Source organism: Mastigoproctus giganteus, chromosome 12, assembly GCF_048544385.1.
Source record: "Mastigoproctus giganteus isolate SK-2022 chromosome 12, ASM4854438v1, whole genome shotgun sequence".
Classification (NCBI taxonomy): Eukaryota; Metazoa; Arthropoda; class Arachnida; order Uropygi; family Thelyphonidae; genus Mastigoproctus; species Mastigoproctus giganteus.
Window position 1 is genome coordinate 10,921,739 of NC_143586.1, and position 19,923 is coordinate 10,941,661.

Genomic DNA, 19,923 nt, shown 5'->3' on the forward strand with positions numbered 1-19,923 from the left:
AAGCTTATTTCTGTTACCAATTGATATTTGCTTCTCTCAATCGAAAAACATGGTGAATATATCAATCATGTTACAGCATTGGTATTGCAAATATGGAATGGATTTTTTAAATTTTTTTATTTCATCCTACATAATAGTCCACATCTTTCTCCCTTATCCACTCTTCTCAAAAGTGCTCTTCAGGAGCAATCTTTTGAATGTGATGTGATGTGAAGGTAGTAGTGTGTGTGTCTGGTTACATGGAAATTGCCTACATTGTGACAAATATGTAGAATGTAGTGTAAACTTATAAATAAGTGTACAGATATTTCACACCTTTAATATTTAGAACGTATGTATTCAAGGCTGAGAAGACAAAAAAAACTGCTTGTTAACATTGAACTCTACTTGAATTTCTTAGATTGCAATTTTCAAAAGGACATTTAAAAGAAAAATGTTCCAAAGAATAGAAATAGAAGAGCTAAATGAGGAAGAGAATTAAAAACTTGGTTTGGTGAGTTTGAAAAGTTGGAGCAGCTTATGTAGACCAGGAATGTAGTGTGCTATCATTAGATATAGATAGGATTTCTATTTAGTGGAAGAATGTCATTTAATATATTAACATATACAAGGGAAAGAGTGGGAGAAAGAACTGAATCTTGAGAAACACCCGCATTAATTAGGGAGGGAGGGAGGGAGGGAGGAGATATATCCACCATTGAAATTAAAATTTTCACCATAAAGAATTTTTGTATTTTCCAATAACATCCTAAATAACATTAGGAAAATATGAAAATAACAGTATTCCTGAATATCATCATATTTTATATGACATACTTGCTGAAATGCTTTTTAGTACATTATGATATGTACTTATTTTATATATTTATAGGAATTGTTTGCTGAATTTGGTCCATTAAGGAAAGCTGCCATCCATTATGATAGATCAGGAAGATCTATGGGAACTGCAAATGTAATTTTTGAACGAAGGGCAGATGCTATGAAAGCAATGAAACAGTATAATGGTGTTCCATTAGATGGTATGTTAAAGTATCTTGTTGTGACTTTAAAATATTTGTAATTTCAAACAGGTGTTATTATTAGTTATTAGCCTGCAGAGATACAGGCAGCTTATCAAGTATTAGTAAAAAAAAAAACTTCTCATATCTGTCCTCTCTCTCCAATAACACCACTCTGCATTGTTTTCGATGTTTATAAATTATTAGCTGCTTTAACTTGGTTTTTTACAATGATTTTTTTAGAAATATTGATTTTTTTTTCTCTCAGTACTGTTTTTTCACAAATCACAATTTGATATCATGAGTTGTATTATTGAATGTATTAAGTTAGATGTAAAAAAAAGGGGGAGGAATTTGTAAACTAAATCTCCACATGTTGGCAACACTGCCTTCAGTCATTTGTTTCTTGACCTTGAGAGCTTCATGCATCAGTTTTTATCAGTGTGAGCTCAGTTTGTTTTTGAGGTTATTGCGTTAAACTTGTGCTGAAGAGTGTGTAAAATGTCTTCATGTGGGTGTTTGAACAATCCGAACTTATTTTGTTATATTTGTGGAAATTATGTAGTCCTCAAGCAAAGGCAGGATATTACAGAATTTGTAATAAAAAATTGCATTGTGCTTATTTTGGACTGAAACTCTGTGACCAAGATAAACAATGGACTCCATCCACATAAAGTTTGCTGAACCTCTGTTGAAGCATTGAGATTGTGGGAAGGTAAGAAGTCTATGCCGTTTTCAATTCTCGTGATTTGTTTGGCAGGAGCCAACAAACCATTGTGATGACTTACTTTTGCTTAGTTAATGTAGAGGGATACAGTACAAACAGTAAGAAAGGTATTGTGTATCCTAATATTCCGTCTGCCATTAGACCAGTCCCACATAGAGATAACTTGCTGATTCTATGCCCACCACATATTGCAGAAAGTGACAAAAGTGAAGCTTCTGAAGATGAAACTGAAGCCTACACGACTGGAGACGTTAAGTCCAGCCCTCAACTGTTTTCACAACATGAACTCAATGACAGAATAGTCAAGCGTGAGGATACATAAGTACATGTACTTTGAATGACTGGGGTTCAAGCCCATGACTGCTAAATACAGTGCTGTTTCTTGTATTCTTTTGATCCTCTGACTGTGTGGTATAAACAGAAAATTTATTTATCTGGTAAGAGATTTAAATTTACCAAAGGAATCTGCAAAACTCTTTGGTTCTAGACTTAAAAATCTTCTAACACATAGACCATTTTTTTTCACAGTACTGACACAGAGAATGAGAACTATTCCTATACTTTTCTGAAGACAATTCTGTTGTTATTTGTAGTAATATAAATGGCTTAATGAATTATTTAGGAATTAGTTACAATCCTACACAGTGGAGACTATTGACTCATCAAAGAGGAGTCTCAGAGGTGTATTTCTCCACAATGGAAATAAATATGGGTCAATTTCAGTAGCACACTGCATTTGAAAGAAACATATGAGAACTTGAAGAAGTTGTTGACAATTATCAAGTATAAAGAACTTGGTTGGTTGGTTGGTTGGTCGGTTGGTTGGTTGGTTGGTTGATTGTCTGTCTGTGCTGACCTTAAAGTAATAGGCATGTTACTTGGATAGCAATCTGGCTACACAAAAATGCCTTGCTTTTTGTGTGAGTCAGGCAAGGAGTAAGCACTGGGGTGTCAGTGTCTGGGCACAGAGGGACAGTTTGATGTGTGGATCAAAGAGCATAGTTTGTAACCACTGGTAGACTTCTAACCTGCCTTCCTTCCTTCCTCCCTTGACATCAAACTGGATTTAATGAAACAGTTTGTAAAAGCTTTACCTCAGGAAGATCTCTGCTTTCAACTACCTTTGTACTAAAATTCTCATTGATCACCCAAGAGAAGCTAAAACAAGGTATTTTTGTTGGATCTCAAATTTGCAAACTGGTGAGGGACTGAGATTTTGAGAGAATTATAAATAAAAGAGAAAGATAGTGAAGACATGGAGATGAGGTACCAAGGGTGGGGGGGGGGTGTCAACATGATAGTTGACTATTGCTGGATGCTGAAGAGAGGCTGTAAAATATAAGGATCTACAAGAAAATCAAAGAAACAAATTTTACCCATCACAGAGAGGTGAATGTTTAGTGGACTTTTTTTTTACCACACTGCCCCTTTTAATAGTGTATTCACCGTGTATTTAAAGATAAAAGTCTGGTAACAGTAACATTTTGTTGTAATTTCAGGGCACAATTTCTGCCAAAATTGAAAATTTTTAAAAAAATCAAATTTTCTTATGTGATTTTTGAAGAAACCTTACATGATGGAAACAAACTGAAGCCATTTTTGAAATCAGCATTAGAAAACGATTAAGAAACACCATTTTCTGAGAAAACTTCAGTGAATTTTTTTTATTTTTTTTTTTCAAACTGCATAGTAGTTAATAGTAGTAGTAATTTAGTTATTCTTTGAATTTGTTCAAATTAACCACTTCAACAACAGTAATTGGAAGTTTGTTCCAATAATCAGCCACCTGCTGGCTGATTATTGGAACTTCCATACATCTGTCCTGCAACCATCCTTCCTCAGTTTGATTTATGCTCCCTCATATGTGTAGTCTGAGTGTCATAAGCATTGAGCTTGCCCAATCCATTCAAAGCCCTAAATATCTCAATCAGATTTCCTCACTTGTGCCTAGTCTCTAGATGCTGCAGTTTGCTGGAATGGGTGCAGGAACCACACCTTATGCAGTACCTTGCATTTTTCTTTGTTAAACTTCAACCTTGATTACTGTCATTAACCTCCCTACCAACCTTTATATCATCTGTAAACTTAGACATTGACCCTGATATACCTTCATCAGTATCATTAATAAATATAGACAACAACAATGGACCCAGCATTGAACCCTGGGGGATTCCACTAATAATATTGGTCCACAAAGAGCAATCTCCATTAATAACCACTGCCAGTCTTCTCCCACATAACCATCCCTTGATGTATAGCAGTTACTTGCCCTTAATGTTACTCTGTTCCAGGTTATACAGCAGTCTTATGTGCAACAATATTAAAAGCTTCCCTTCCCACAATATATTGGTGCTCACTTCTGACCTTAAAAGATCCTTAATATCTCCAATTTCAGAAACACAAAAATATGAACTATCTTAACTTTGATAACAGAAAAAGTGTTATTATTTTTTTTTAATCTCCTTTAATAATAGAAGTAAGTAATTTTTAGTTCTTTGGATAAATTCATTGCTTGCTACACTTTTATGTTCCTTGTGATTAATTTTTATTTATTTATTATAGGAAGACCAATGCAGATTGAGGTTATTACATCTTCTATAAACAGCCCTGGTCGAGGGAGGGGAAGTACTGGTACTCAGCGTGGGGGTTTTGGAAGGTAAGATTTTGTTTTCTATCACTTTAATAACCAAAGTGGCTGTAGACATTACCAGCAGATGTTTTCATGTATATTACATGGTTCTTCACATGCAGTGAAACCCGTTAAATCTCTGCATTAATTTGATTATATCTGTATTCATTTAACTTTTAAGGATTGTGTCTAATAAAAAAGCAAATTTTTTATACTCATATACTCATACTAAAAGGGAGAGGTCAGGACCAACTTAAAGCATGTTCTGGGAGTACAGTGCACACTGGCACCTAAGGTGATACTCAGACTTTTTTGATATTTTTAATACTTGGTGAAATTTCCAAAATCCTTGTTCTGATTGATTAATTGTGCAAAATATGACCATATTATAATTTGGTATGTGTTAGTAGTTTTATCAAAAGATGCATGTCTAACATTTCTGAAATGAGAGTTAGATTAACTCCAAATTTTTATCCTCTCTGATTTCTCTCATCATCCCAACATGTTTCAGTACTTCTGCACATATACCGTATTTCCCCATGTATAAGATGCACCCTTTTTCGAAAAATTTGGGGTTTAAAAACTGGATGCGTCTTTATACAGTGGTTGTAGATTTTTTTACTTGTATTTCGTGCTTGTTGTCTTTGCACTCATTGTTTTGCACTTGTTACCGGTATATTAGGTTATGTTTTGTCACGTTCTGCTCAGAAAAGATTTTCGTACAGTGCTGAATTCAAGTTAAAAGTGATCCAGTTTGCAAAAGTGAATGGAAATCGTGCTGCTGAACGTAAGTTTGGTCCTCCTCCAACTGAGAAAACAATCCGAGACTGGCTACGGGAAGAAGAAACCCTACTGAAAACGCCACAGCAGAAGAAGGCCACGAGAGGCAAGTCAGCAAAATGGCCTGATTTAGAGAGGGAATTGAAGAGCAAAGGGCAAGAAGAATTGCTGATGAAAAAAAAGTTAATGATTTCAAAGGAGGACACAATTGGTGCTTCAGGTTCACGAAACAGGATGGACTAAGCATGCGTACACACACCAGACTTGCCCAAAATATGCCTGAAAGCTATGAGCAAAAGGTCCTTGAATTTCATTGTTTTGTCATTCAATGTCGGAAGACACATCAGTTTGAGTTGGGACAGATTGCAAATATGGGCGAAGTCCCCCTTCAATTTTATGTCCCAAGTAACAGAACTGTTGATAAGAAGGGCGTGAAAACTGTAACTGTGAAGAAAAGTGGACATGAAAAGCGCCATTATACAGTTGTTCTAGCTTGTTGTGCCAACGGAACCAAGCTGCCTCCTATGCTGATTTTCAAACACAAAACAATGCTAAAAGAAGACATTCCTCGAGGAGTGATTGTCCACATTCATGACAAGGATTGGATGGATCGGGATGGGATGAAGCTCTGGTTTGAGAAAGTTTGGAGCAGGAGACCAGATGGGCTCTTGCGCAAACCTGCCCTATTGGTGCTTGATCAGTTCAGGGCACACATAACAAAAAACACAAAGAAGATTGCTGCAGTGCAAAAAACAAAACTTGACGTCCCAGTTCCAACCACTTGATGTCAGCATTAACAAACCCTTCAAAGCTGCCATGAGAGACGAATGGAACCAATGGATGAAGTCTTCTGGGTACAATTTGACACAAGCAGGAAGAGTGAAGAAACCAACTATGGGAAAAGTTTGTACCTGGATGAAAAGATACTGGGATAATATCAAGATTGAGGCGTTGTCAAGTCATTTAAGAAGTGTGGCATTTCAAATGCCATAGATGGAACTGAGGACGAGGCAATATATGAAGACAGTGATTCGTTATCAGACACAGATGAGGACAAGCTAATGGATGGGAGTTTTGACAGTGAGGAGTTATATGAATTTTATGATGAATAAAACTTCAGTTAAATAACTTTATGTAGTACATTTTTTTTTCAAATTTCAGGCCCCAAAATTAAGGTGCATCTTATACATGGGGAAATACGGTATGTAAACAATATATTATATAAAAGGAAAAGAAAGAAAGTGGAAATGAAAAAGGGAGTTTTTATGGACAAGGGCCACTGACTGAAAGTACCGAGCGAACATAATTAATCTATATTTCTTGGCTTTATTACTTACGTATCAGAACATACATACAAAGATATCTATTGCAGTTTTCATTTGAAATGACTTTTTTGATCTTTTCAAATAAAAACTGCAAAATGTAGTTTAATGTGTTCGCTGCCCGAACACAAACTTGTTGAAGCGAACTGCAATTTTTGTGCCTTATCATTAATACACATCCATTGAATTGCAGTCAGTAATTGAGTGCTGTAAAAGGAAAAGTGCAATGGCTGTTGCATTTATAGCTGGGAATTTGCTTAGTGTTAATTGCTGTCTAGAGAGTGCTATAAAAGCTGTATACTTGGTTCACAGTTTCGTGTGTTCTTTCCTTACGTTGAAGTTATTTTATGTGGTTTAGTATTTTCTACAAGAAGAAAAGGTAAAAATTTTTGAAGATTATGCTTACTGAATTGTAATTCTTTAGTTTTTTTGGGAGGGGGATCATCATCCATTGTGTTAGCTGTTAAAATTTTACCCTAAAGGGTTGTTATAATGGATCCACAACATGGAACATCAGGATTGACAATATATTGAAGCTGATGACATTGAATAAGTTCTTTATATGTCTGATACTGAAATAGAATTTTATTGGAGTGATGCTGATTATGAATCTCATTCAGGTGCATCTGTTAATGTTAGAATGCTACAAATGACAGATGCCAGCATTGCTTGAAGTGATGATTCTTCACAGATGAAATCCATTTACTAAAAAGCATTGCCTACTTGTTCCAGTGTCCCACAGCAGCATTGCAAGCCACAAATAAAGGACCCTTGCAAATATAAGCAGCAGCAAATGTGTTAAGGCACTACTTGGCATCTATTAATTGAGTGGTTTAGAGGGGGAGAGATGAAACATTAGAATCATGGAATATCTTTAAAGCAGTAGTCACAGAAGCCATGAATGCGTACATGCCATTAAAACATAGCACAAGGAGGATGCTAGGATAGACAAATATGGAACTGGCCAGTCTAATAGAGCAGAAAAAGACTGCATTGGAAAGCTACAGATGAAAAGTACTAGAGCATACAACAGCTACAAATTGATCTGTAATAGTACTATAGATAATTTAAGGAGGCCAAAGCTAAGTATGAGAATGCACTGGCTGAGAGAGCAAAGAATGAGGACAAGCAGTTTCCCATGTATATGAATACAAAGAAGACAAATCAGATAACCCAGCTGATATTGCTGAAATGATAGGTACTTTGCACCTGTCTTTACTGATGAAAGACCCTTTATGTTGAGCAGAGGTTGAGCCATATGAAATTAATGATTTTGAAATTACAGAAGATGACCGTTCATCAAAATACTAAAAAATCTTTTGGACTTAAAGGCAAGTGTGGCTCCCAGAGTTGATGGCATATACTTGGTAGTTTTGAGGGAGACATCCAGGGAGTGTATTGAACCAGTGAGGTTAATTATGAGGGCATCTTTAGACTCAGGGGTGATTCCTTTGGATTGGAGAAATGCCAAAATATTACCAGTACATAAAAAGCAGTTCTAAGAGTGAAGTTGGTAACTACAGACCAGTTAATTTGACTTTAATGGTAATGAAAATCTTAAAGGTAGTGATTACCAGTGCAATCCAGGAACGTTTAGATAGAAGTGGCATTCTGGAGGAGACACAACATTTTATGGAAAGATTGCGTTTAACTAACCTGGTAAGCTCATGAGTAAATTGACAAATTTACTCATTGAGCTAGATGTAGGAAACAATTTTGACATAATTTATTTGGATTTTAGCATGACATTTGACTTGGTCCCTCATGAGATTACTGTATAAGCTGGAACATGTTGGGATTACTAGAAAGATTCTAAGATGGATTGTAGGGCAGCTGCAGGGAAGAAGACTGAGGATTGTGATTAATTGATATTCTTCAGATTGGTGTAAGTGGGTCCTCCAAGGATCGGTTTTTGGACCACTGTTGTTTCTGATTTTCATACACGACATCAATGAAGGGATAAAGGGCATAATGTCAGAATTTGCCGATGACTTAAATGATTGAGAGAATCATCAATATTAGATCAATGCCATGCAGTGTTCCACAGAGTAGTAATGCTCAGACCTAGTATTGATAGAGCTCTTTTGAATACAATAGTGCTTAGAATGTACATTTATTTGGAGTTGTGTTTGTAGAGCTGTATGTAATACGTGACAATTTTCAGATCATTCACGGTAATGCAAAATCATAAAGTGATAATCTTAAAATAAAAGCAGATATTAATTAAATGTGTAATAACTGCTTAAAATAATTAATTTATAACTATTACATCAATATTAATAATTAGTAACATTGATTAGAATAAAATAATTAAACTTTGATGTGATGTTGTTTCGTAGTTGGATGCTATCCCCCTTCTCCAAATTTAAATATATTATGTCAGTCATATACATTAATAATTTTTTAAACTTAAATAACATCCATTAGGGTTTTTTTTTTTTTTTTTTTTTTCCCATGCTAACTGACTGTTTAAAAGTAACTAATAACATTGAGAATCAGGATTAATTTCACTAGACTGCTTCTTATTTCTATGATTGGTTATAAAAACAAGACTGGGGTTAATTACACCCAGACTTAATTGAGTCTGGGTGTGAATCTCTAAATTAGGTCCTGAAATTTCATTAAGATAAGTCTTATAGCCAGGATTGTGTCCTATTTTCCTGAATTACTTAAACAAGTAAATGAAAAGTGCACAATATTTTTCCTTTGCAGGAAAATGATTGTACACTTTATTTTATGTTTGATGAAATATCTTGAAAACTGCTGTAAAATCTTTACAAGAGGAAACATATTGATGGGTAAATCAATTGAAGGGCTTAATAAAGTTCATTATCTAATTACACTTAGATAATGAACTTTATTCAATCATTGTATGCACTACTTTGAGTATTTGGTAATTGCTTGTATCATCTCTATTTTTTTAGGGTGGATAATGTGTCAGACCAGTTTTCAGTAACAGTACACTATGACTTAAAGAAACTGTTTCCTTCTCTATTTTTTGTGCATAGCTTTTGAAGTTACAGCCATATCATATTCATTACTGTTGTTTAAAGTTCTATTATTATTTAGCAAGTCAAACAAAATGTTAATCTTTGCAAAGTCTACTATAATAAACACACAAAGGCCAGCAGCCATAGAATGACTGAATATCTGAGATTTCTGTTTAACAAATTAGTTCCTGTCCTGCTTATCATTAAATGCTTTTGCTCAAATGTGCGTTTGCTGATATCTCTTGGCTTGTTACAACACAAAAAATTTAAATATGAACATGTCCTCTGCAGAAGTTTCATTTCTGCAGGGAAAAAGATTTCATGTGCCTTGTGAATTCCTTAAGATTTTTTTTTTTTTTTATTTTTTAATCCTACAATGTAAAAATTAAAATTGCTATTCCTTTTCTCAGATGTGTATTCTTTCTGTACACACACTGTTTACCATAATTCTAATATTCATGTTATGTCTACATTTTTTACTTATGAGAGTATCTGATGTTATTGACTCTTCTTCTACATTATAATACATGCATGTGTGTCTATGTTCCTTATCATCTTGTATGTCCCGTGTAGTTACTTATGGCAGTGCTTTCTCCAGAAATTTATAGTTGGATAATAGGTTAGTTCTTTCTGCACACAGCAATTCCCTATTATTTGTCCACAGTTCCATGGCCTTCTAGTTTTCATTTCTTTCTGTTTTGTCATTTGAGAACCTTTTGATCCAAATTGCTCTTAGGTTTCTACCCACATCTACTGATCAAATTAAATTAATCCACCTCGTGGATATAGGTGCGAGCATTGCTCACCCTGCCAGGCCAAGGGGCCCGTCCCAAGCCAGCAAGAGAGGGAGACTAACTCCTGGACAATTTCATAACAACACCATCTGCATTTCTACATATAAATCTACAATATCAATCAGAATCTCTGATTCACATGCATATTAGTCCACCATTCAGTTCCAGGATTCTCTACCTACCTAGATCAATTATCAAAACCTTATTTATCACAGACTTCAGCCCATCTGGCTTATATGAACATCATACCAGAAGCCCCAAAAGCTAGGGATCTCCTGATCAGTCAAGTATAGCAATTTTAAGACCACTGTGACCATAGGCTTGAATCTCTAGAGGAAATCTTCCTCCTCCAACAGTTGACACAGAGCAGAGATTCCTCCTTTTTTGTACATTCTCTAAAAGTGTGACCATGGTTAGCAGAATGGCCATAATAGGCATCTGCTCAACAATACCTTGTAATATGGCCAAAGGTCATACATTTAAAGCACTGCATGGGCATCAGGAGATCCACACTCGGGACTGTGGGCATTATTTGTCCACAGTCTCATGGCCTTCTAGTTTCCATTTCTTTCTGTATTATAAGAACCCCAGTAGACTGTTCAAGAATGCAAGAATGAAATCTACCTATGCTTTTAACCACCATTAATCAGCCATTGGTTTTCCAAAGCACCTACCTCTGCCTGCAGTAACACCAGAAAATATTCTTGCATCTGTGCTGCATATCATTGCATTATTTTCAAGTTTATTGAATTTGTTGTTGTATAAATAAATTTAATATTTTAATGCAAGCTTAGGAAATGATTAGAGGTTTATGTATATACGTATTTGTGTTAAAGTAATGGTCTCTTGTTTCATATAGAGGTCGAGGTAGAGGTGCAAGAGGCCGCGGTGGACAAACTAGGAAACTGCCAACAGCTGAAGAGCTTGATGCTGAATTAGATGCATATGTTAATAAGGTAATATAATTTCTTAAAATGACTACTGTAAGCTATTGTCAATTCAGTTTTCAGCCATATTTCAGGTTATCTTAAAATACTTGTTTTATTTTATTTTTATTATTATTTCTTCCCCTTACTGATATTCCAACAAAATCTAGTGTGTTGTAGTAGTAGTATATGCTCTTGCATCTCCAGACGTAGTTACAACGTTATGAACTGAAGCAGTGAGTGGATTCTTTCAGAATAAAATTTTTGATAGTGGGCAGTATATACCACTTTTTTGCATGTTTTTAGAATGTATTTCCTAATTTCAGATATAGTATGATGCTTGTAACAAAATAATACACCTTTACAAATTAGTTCAGTTACATTCAATGACTTAAGGAATGAATTTTAGTAAATATTAGCTATTAATGACTCTTGTTTAACTGTACAAAAATTTATAATTTCAGTGAAGTATGGAAAAATTTACAGCCTTACATAAGCAGCAGTTGATTTCTCTTTTGGATGTTGACTGAGAGTGAGCAAAGCAATATGTTTCACATTAGAATAAAACTTTCTGTTTAAGAAAGCTTCTTTGACCTTACCTTACAATTTCTTGTTGCACAAATCCTGCCAACATCACCATTTTGTGTTTTACGAGCATAGAGCATGTAAACTACAGGAAGAGCAAAAGTCAGGATAGTCTTGTATTTGAAGTTCTCAAAAAAGTATAAGTACGTTAAAATAGAAATGAAACTTTTATTATATAACAAAAGCTAAATTTTTTTTAACGTGTCCACTGATCTCAAAAATTGCTGCATCATACCACAAGATTTCATTCAGCAAGTTTTCATTGGTTTTGTGCATCCCGAGAAACTTTTTTGAAAATTTGGCTCTCTTATCTGAATCATCCTCATTAAGTGTGTGATGGAATTTTTTGGTGTATAAATCTATCATGAATCTTGAAATCCTTATTATGGATTTTTGAGCAGTTCAATTCAGAGCTTGCTTGCTCAGCATTATCTTCTGTTTGAGCTGAATATGGCCTTCCAATTCTAGGACGATTAACAACATTTTAAGGATGATGGAGAGTCAATATCTAGGATATTCTCTTCGGACAATTCTCACCCTCTAAAGTTTGAAACAAATTATAAAGTTTTAAAATTTTTGATTTTGTATTGCTATTTCAGTCATGACATTGCACTAAAAAAGTAAGACTACTTTTTACTGGTGTTGATTCCTACACTTCCACAACTACTGGTGGAAATTTATTCCAGCAATCAACAAGCTGCTCTCTAAAGGCAAATTTCCTTAATTTTAATTTGTACCTCCTCGTGTGTCTGTAGTCTGAGCAAGAGGAAGAATCCCATCAGCATTGAGCTTGCTCAAACCATTCAGAGTTAAACACGCCGATCAGATCACCTCACAGGTGCCTATTCTCCAGATACTACATTTTGCAGAAATTAAGCCTTTCTTGCCAAGAGCACTCCTTCATTCTTTTCACCAACCTCATTGTCCTTCTCTGTACTCATTCCAGCAGCTTTACATGCTTCTTAAAATGAGACCTCCAGACCTGTGTGCAATACTCAAGATGTGGCCTGACCATTGGTGTATACAATATGATAATAACCTTCTTATCCCTGCTAGCAAAATTCCTGTGTGTCATTGATAAAACCCCATTTGGTGGCCTAGCAGCATGTCTGCATTGCTCAGAGAACTTCGTATCCAAATGCACAATTACCCACAGTTCTTTTTCCTTTTCCACTGCCCTGGGTGTAGTACCACACAGTTGGTACGTTACTCTGGGGTTACTGCTACCCATATACAGTACTTTATATTTGTCTATTCTAAAACTATTCTAAAACTTGAGCTCCCATTTCTCATCACATCAGCCTAACTTTCTTAGATCCTGTTCCAGTAGCATGCCATTGTTCCTGTCATTAACTGCCCTACCAACCTTTGTATCATCTGCAAACTTGGGTATTAGGCCTGATATGCCTTCATCAACAGTGGGTCCAACAGCGAAACCTGAAGAATAGTTGTGTCCCCCAGGGATCGTGTTGAGCCCATTGTTGTTCTCTTCTCAGATACGGTTCTTTGTGGAGTCCACAAAGAGCAGTGTCCATAGATTACCACTCTGTCTTCTCCCACTCAACCATTCCATTATTCATAGCAGAAACTTGCTCTTAATAACACACTGCTCCAATTTATATTGCAGTCTTTTTTGTGCAACAGCATCAAAAGCTTTTCTGAAATCCAAATATATGATAACAAAATTATTTTTTGCATCCATGTCGTATTCAGTCAAATTTGTCAGACAAGATTTCCACTTAACAAACCCATGTTTGTTAAGGGGAAAAACCAAATGCTGTCTTGTCTAGATGATCCTGCATTATTTCTTTTACCAGTGACTCCATTATTTTACCTAGAACAGAGGTTAAACTAACATGTCTGTATTTACTCATGTCACCCTTTGATTGCCATTTGTGGATTAGGGATACATTCACACATAGCATTGCTCAGAGAACTTCATATCCTCCCATTAATCTGGAGATGCTCCCATGATAATTTTGGTAATGGTTTGCTGCCTCCTTTAATATAACTAGATATATCCCATTCACCCCAGTTGCCTTTCTTGTGTTTAACTTCAACATATTCTCTTCCACTCTCCCTTCAGTTATTACACAATCATTTAGGTCGCTGACCGGGTTAGCCGGGTGGGTAAAGTGCCTGCCTGGCAACCTAAAAGTCGTGGGTTCGAATCCCGCCTCGGGCTTGGATCAAAGTAGTGCAAAAACCTTGGGAGGTGCATTATGACCACAGAAGCTGATGCACCAACAACTACAAAAAAAAAAAAAAAAAAAACATTTAGGTCACTATTAGAGGCCTCCACTTCCCTAAAGAACTCCTCTTGTGTGAATGTAGATGCAGAATAATCATTCAGTCTGTCAGTAACCTGAGCAGGATCAGCAGTCAAATCATCAGTACCAAGTGGACCACTTTGATTCATCCCCTTACTTTTAGAGTTGCTGTTTGCTGTTTTTTTTTGGATCCTTTGCCAAAGATGTTTCATAATCTGTCTTCACTTGCTTAGCCTCTATTCTGACTTGATTACAGACTAGTTTATATCTACCATGTGCTTCTGTTGCCTGATAATTTATATGGATTCCTTGCATGTTTCTTCTCTGCCTGAATTCTCATCAGTACATCTGGTATCTATTTAGGCTTGAAGAGTATTTTTTTTTAATTATGAAAAACTTGGTAGCTTATAATTAATCCTTGAATGCTTCCCATTTAGAATTTGCTGATGGTAACATTATCAGTTGGTCCCACTGCATAGAATTTAAAAACTGTTCAAGACCATTGCACTCACCTTTATGAAAGCAAAAACCCTTCCCTTTACACTTGATGGTAGTTACATCTTTAAGTAAATCCCAAATCAATACATTGTGATCACTGCCACCTAGCGGTTCTTTTATCTGCATATTCTTAATGCATGAATCATCAGTGCTGATAATCAGATCAAGAGTATTACTCCCTCTTGTTGCCTCTCTAATATGCTGTTGTAAAAAACGGTCATCCAATAAATCCATGAAATTCCTGCTGGCCTGTGAATGACCAGCCCTCAAGTTCCAGTCAGCGTCTGGAAAGTTAAAATCCCCCATTATAAGAATCTGATTTACTGGCCCACTTTATTTCTCTATACAGTTGTTCGTTATACTCGTCAGAATCATTAGGCCTATAACACACTCCTACTCTTAATTTTGCTTTCCCAGTGCTTATGTCACACCATAGTGACTCAGCGCACTATCCACCAATGTCAACTGGCTGCACTTCCTTATATTTTTGTGTTTCTTAACTAATAGCATAATCCCTTCCTATCCTTCCTGTACACATTGTACTCCCCAAATTACAATTCTGCATTCTTTGTATCTGTGTGACACCGTGTCTCTGATATCCCAACAATATCTGCCTTTGATGTTTTGACCAACACCCCAGATTCATCAAATTTATTTACTAAACTCGTAACATTGGTTATGAATGCAAGTATACCATCTGTTCTTATTCGTAGCTACCCTAACATAGCGATCCCCTCCAAATTTAATTCCTTCGAGGTCATCCACCCTGTTCTTCATGCACTCATAAAGGCCCATAATAACACTGAGTTGGTGCTTAAGATCCTCGCCCACACACAAGAGAAAATTATTCAAAGATTACAAATGTTGATTGAAGAATTTAAGTCTGCTGGTACTAATAATTTGATGCATAATTCGATGTGAATAACCAATTTTAATTGACGTTTATTAAAAAATATATTTTTTTAATTTAATAATTTGCCTTTTTTTGATAGAAACTGCAAAAGCAGTGAAAACCTATTAACAAATACATCTTTCAAGCCCTGCCTTTATCATGAACTACCTTGTTCAGCATTTGTACAGCACTACTTTTACACAAATGGCTTACTTACGATTATTTAAAAGAAGTGATTCCCCAACGAGGTTGTGGCAGGGTCTCATTTTTTTAAATGAGATACTGCTTTGACAACCTGACAACGTTAATTATTAAACAATTGGTGATGCTATCTTTAATAGTGCAATACCAAGGCAACTTGTGATAAAGACAGGATTCGTTCTGCCATGAGCATTTGAGGAATTACTTCATTTTAAAAAAATGACAACTTAACCCTTTCCCAATGCTAAATGAATAACTAATATTCACAGCATTAGTGTGTAGAAATCACACTTGCATTACAAATTAGAAAGTGCTTAACTTTCTTTTTAAAAAATTCAGCATTAGATGCATTTACTTTCTGAGTTTGAGTCTGTACAAGGTGACCTGAAGACGGACACCACATGCATTTTCAACCCCTAAACCTTGGTGCAGATTGGTAAAATTAATCATTCTATAAAATTAAAATCTTCACATCAGTCAATGTGGCCTAGAGGCACCATATACCCTTGAGCCAGCCCTGTAATGTAGCAGTTGGTTTTGGCAGTCCTTTTAAATTAGACACGCTATTCATAAGTCACCAGATATAGTTCAGAATTTCATTGTAAGGCACAGCTGTCAACTCTCTGGTGGTGAATTAATCTTTTTCGCTTGATTGGACTTCTCATTTTCACCATTTAGTGATGAAGTTTCTCAGATTTTTTGCATAACTGTTTTTCCTCTCTTTTTTTCTTTTCACAAAATAAATAAATAAAACTATTTGATTTTTTTTTTTTTTTTTTTAATACGAATTTCTACTCATTTTCAGCAACAAGTTGACTATCAGGTGTATAATTCACTATAATTTTTTTTTCTCTGTGCACAAAATGACTATCGCTTTGTGTGTTTAATTTCGTGCTATCACCATTCAAAAATAATTAATAATTGTTATTACATGAGTGATTTTGCACATGAATCGGAAAATAAACAGCTTAATCACAGATATAACTATTACATTAATTAGATTTTTACAATTACAAAATTAGCATTATGAAACCATTCCTGACTTTTTTAATCTATGCAGTGAGTTTTTAGAAAATAATCTTTGAAATGAATAATAAATAACTGCTACATAAAATCATTCTAAAACTAGTGCTGATTGTTTCCAGTAACAAACAATTTAGACTTTGATGTTTGTACAAACACGTGCATTATGAAATATATATTTAAAAGAAATATAAGTAAATAAAAATTACAGATAATAATTAAAACCTGAACTACTTTTTTTTTTTATTATAATATTATTTGAGATAAAAGAACATTTCCACTTCTGATTTTTTAGATTTCCCCCCACCAATAAGATAACGCAGTATGATCTCTTATCAGTGAGGGTTAGGAAGTACATTTCTCTTGAAAAATAATTTTGTTGAATTGTATATGTGTATAGTTCTTCCAAGTTTTCTTTGCACATTTGGTTCTTAACAGATAAAGCATAATTTGTATTTCAGTAATAGAAATATGCTAAATCTCCCTGGCAGGTTGGGACATGGGTGCAGTATGTTTTAGCAGCATTTCAGATCTGATGTAGTGCGCAAAAAAAATTTTAGTGCATGGCACTTTGCAGCACTGTGTGGCCATGGAGGCATGTAGTTTAGATGGAACCCTGGTAGAGGTAGTCTGCATTGCACAATAGAAATGTGCCATAATGGCTTCACTCGCTGTAATGAGTGATATTTTATCAAACTTTGTGGTGCTGAGGTAATTAGCAATGTCGTTTGGTAAGATGCCAAAAAAATATGCCGCAAAAGATGTGCCAGAGTTTCTGTGTATTGTGCAATCTGAAAAGGTAACATGTTTACCTCATGCACTCAAGATATAGCTTCAGCACTGCTGGCATAGACATCAGCCATTTCATTCAGCCTGTTAGATATACCTTCATTCAGACAATTTTTCATCCTTGTTTTTTCAGATGGCCATCAACTTGGTAGGAGCCCTTTATCTTTAGTGTCGTTACTATCAAAATGATAGTGGCATAAATGATACACTTATTACTATTCTCATAGAACAATTTTGCAAGCAATGTTGTTTGCTAAATCAACCCAAAAGTTCATTTCACCCATGCTGCTACTGTCCTTGTAGTGAATTTTGGAACAATTTTTTTTCCCAAGTCTCTTCTGCTCCCTTTTGAAGTAATCAGATTCCAAACCTTAATACAATCTACCCATTGCTTAGGTCAGCAGATGCATCAGTTTTTAGTAACTTTAATTGTAACAGTCCTGTACACCAAAAACTATTATGTTATTTAATTTTTTTTTTTTTTTTTTTTTTTTTACAGATGGAGTGAGGATCATGAAATGTGTTGGTTAGCCTGATAACTTTATGAAAGTGTTTCACCCACTTTTGATATATTGATGTGAGTGGAGCACTAAGAGCCAGTCAGAAGAGAAGTTTCTGTTATGTAGCGACACAGCCATTTCATCCGCATTGTCCACCAAACCCTGTTCTGCAGATATCATTAACTTCATCATCTCATTTCCCTGTAGTTTTTGTCTTAAAAAGTAAATGTTTTTATATACGTGTGTGTTGAGTGAATGGTTTTGTACAAATAAAATTTTTAACTGTTGAAATCACTAAACAGATTGTTTTAATGGATTATTTTCATATTTATTATTGATCAAAATGATAAAAAATTTTACAATTCATTAAATTTATGGAGGATGAAAAAGATATTTGTTTGGAATTAAGTGTGCTGCTTGTATTCATTTAATTTAGAAAGTACTGTTGTATGATTTTAGGAAGATTATATTTATTTTGAAAATTTGAATTTTCCCCCTTAGCTTTTAACAGGAAATAAAGTTTTCATAAGAAGCTTCAATGAGTAGGAGGGGTTACTTTGCTATGCATTAATCATCTCTCACAAAGTTTCTTAGCCACTGACTTGTCAATAGTGCTGCATAAAAAAAAGATGGCACAAACTTTTTTTTATACATTTCCTGAGTTGAAAAGAAAATTGGTTACTTATGAAACTTCTTCACTTTCTTATATCCATCATTTTCATTTCTGGATTTGAATTAAAAATTTGGATGATTGAAACATCAAATATTTTAATCATTGTTTTAGCAAAAAAATTTAACCATTGTTACTGTTTGATATTTGATTAGGTATAAAATCTCTATTAAAGGAGTTTGTTCTTGTAAGGTAAACTTGATCTAACTGGCTCAAAATATATATATTTCTTTATAGTTTAATATTTTTAATTAGAAGAATAACAATTTTAATTATCTAATGGTTTTCTGGTTGTTGAATTAGACTGTATAATCTCTCTCGTGTACATAAAACACTCATTAAATTTAAGGTAAATTTTTTATAGACAGACTTAAAAGAAAAACAGTGCAGATGATAAAATTTAAAAGCACACTTCCACAAATCCAAGTTTAGAGCTGCTACTAATATTTTAGGCCATTATTCTCAAAGTTTTGGTATTCTCATACAAACTGTTTGATACATCCACATTATGTGAACTTTAGCCATAAGCAAAGTTCTGGGAAAGTTCAAGCTCAATTTGCAAACAGTTCATGTACCTGTGTGCATTGATTTGGGTTGCACATTAGAATTTTACTTTATGTGCAGATTTTCAGACAGTGGTAGTCGTGTTTATTGGGAGAAGCATAAAGCTTTTATGATTTAGTGTGTATTTGGATACTCTATAATTAAAAGCTTATAAGGACAGCATATATGACTATTTTTCTCAATTTCATAAATCTCAGTACTAGTGTTGATTTTTTAAGCATTTCTGTTGAAAATCTCTGGAATTCTATTTAGCAGTAATGGTTGAAATATGTTTAAAGTTTTCAACTATTACTAGGTCAAAACTCATTCTCATTTTTATTTATAATGACACATGATTATCATTATTACACACAAAAAGTCTAAGAGCAACAGCAAATACTTTGTAACATAGAACAGTGAAAATTTATCCCACAAAAATGCGTACATCATTTTTTTTATTAGTATTTATTTGTAAGATTTAAGAAAGTCTACTGTCCACTTAATTGGCAGCATGACAGTAATTTTAATTACTGATTGTTTCAACTGTCTCTGCTTGTAAACTGATTTATTGCTGTTTAGTCATACTTCAAAGGTATTAAATGTTCATCTGGGAAATCAACTGTCTTAGCACAACCGGTGAAATACAAATATGTACTTGCTTACGAATTAAAGTTTAAAAGGCTATTGGAAATTGCAACATTTGTAAATTTCAAACTAAAAAGGGGTAGAAAAATTGTGAATGCTTATTTTGTCATCAACTATTGTTATTCATCATACTCATAACTA

The 19,923-nt window shown here is 34.6% G+C and overlaps 1 protein-coding gene across 1 annotated transcript in view; it reads left to right on the top strand.

The window, feature by feature from the left end:
* The window catches only part of Ref1 (RNA and export factor binding protein 1), a 44,539-nt gene extending 26,376 nt beyond the window's left edge, over positions 1–18,163 (top strand). The window contains exons 3-6 of the mRNA XM_090386749.1: positions 872–1,019; positions 4,288–4,381; positions 11,100–11,196; positions 17,924–18,163. Of these exons, the coding sequence (XP_090242875.1) occupies positions 872–1,019; positions 4,288–4,381; positions 11,100–11,196; positions 17,924–17,932 (348 nt within the window). The 3' untranslated portion in view covers positions 17,933–18,163. The remainder of the gene's footprint in view (positions 1–871; positions 1,020–4,287; positions 4,382–11,099; positions 11,197–17,923) is intronic.
* The last annotated feature ends 1,760 nt before the right edge of the window (positions 18,164–19,923 follow it).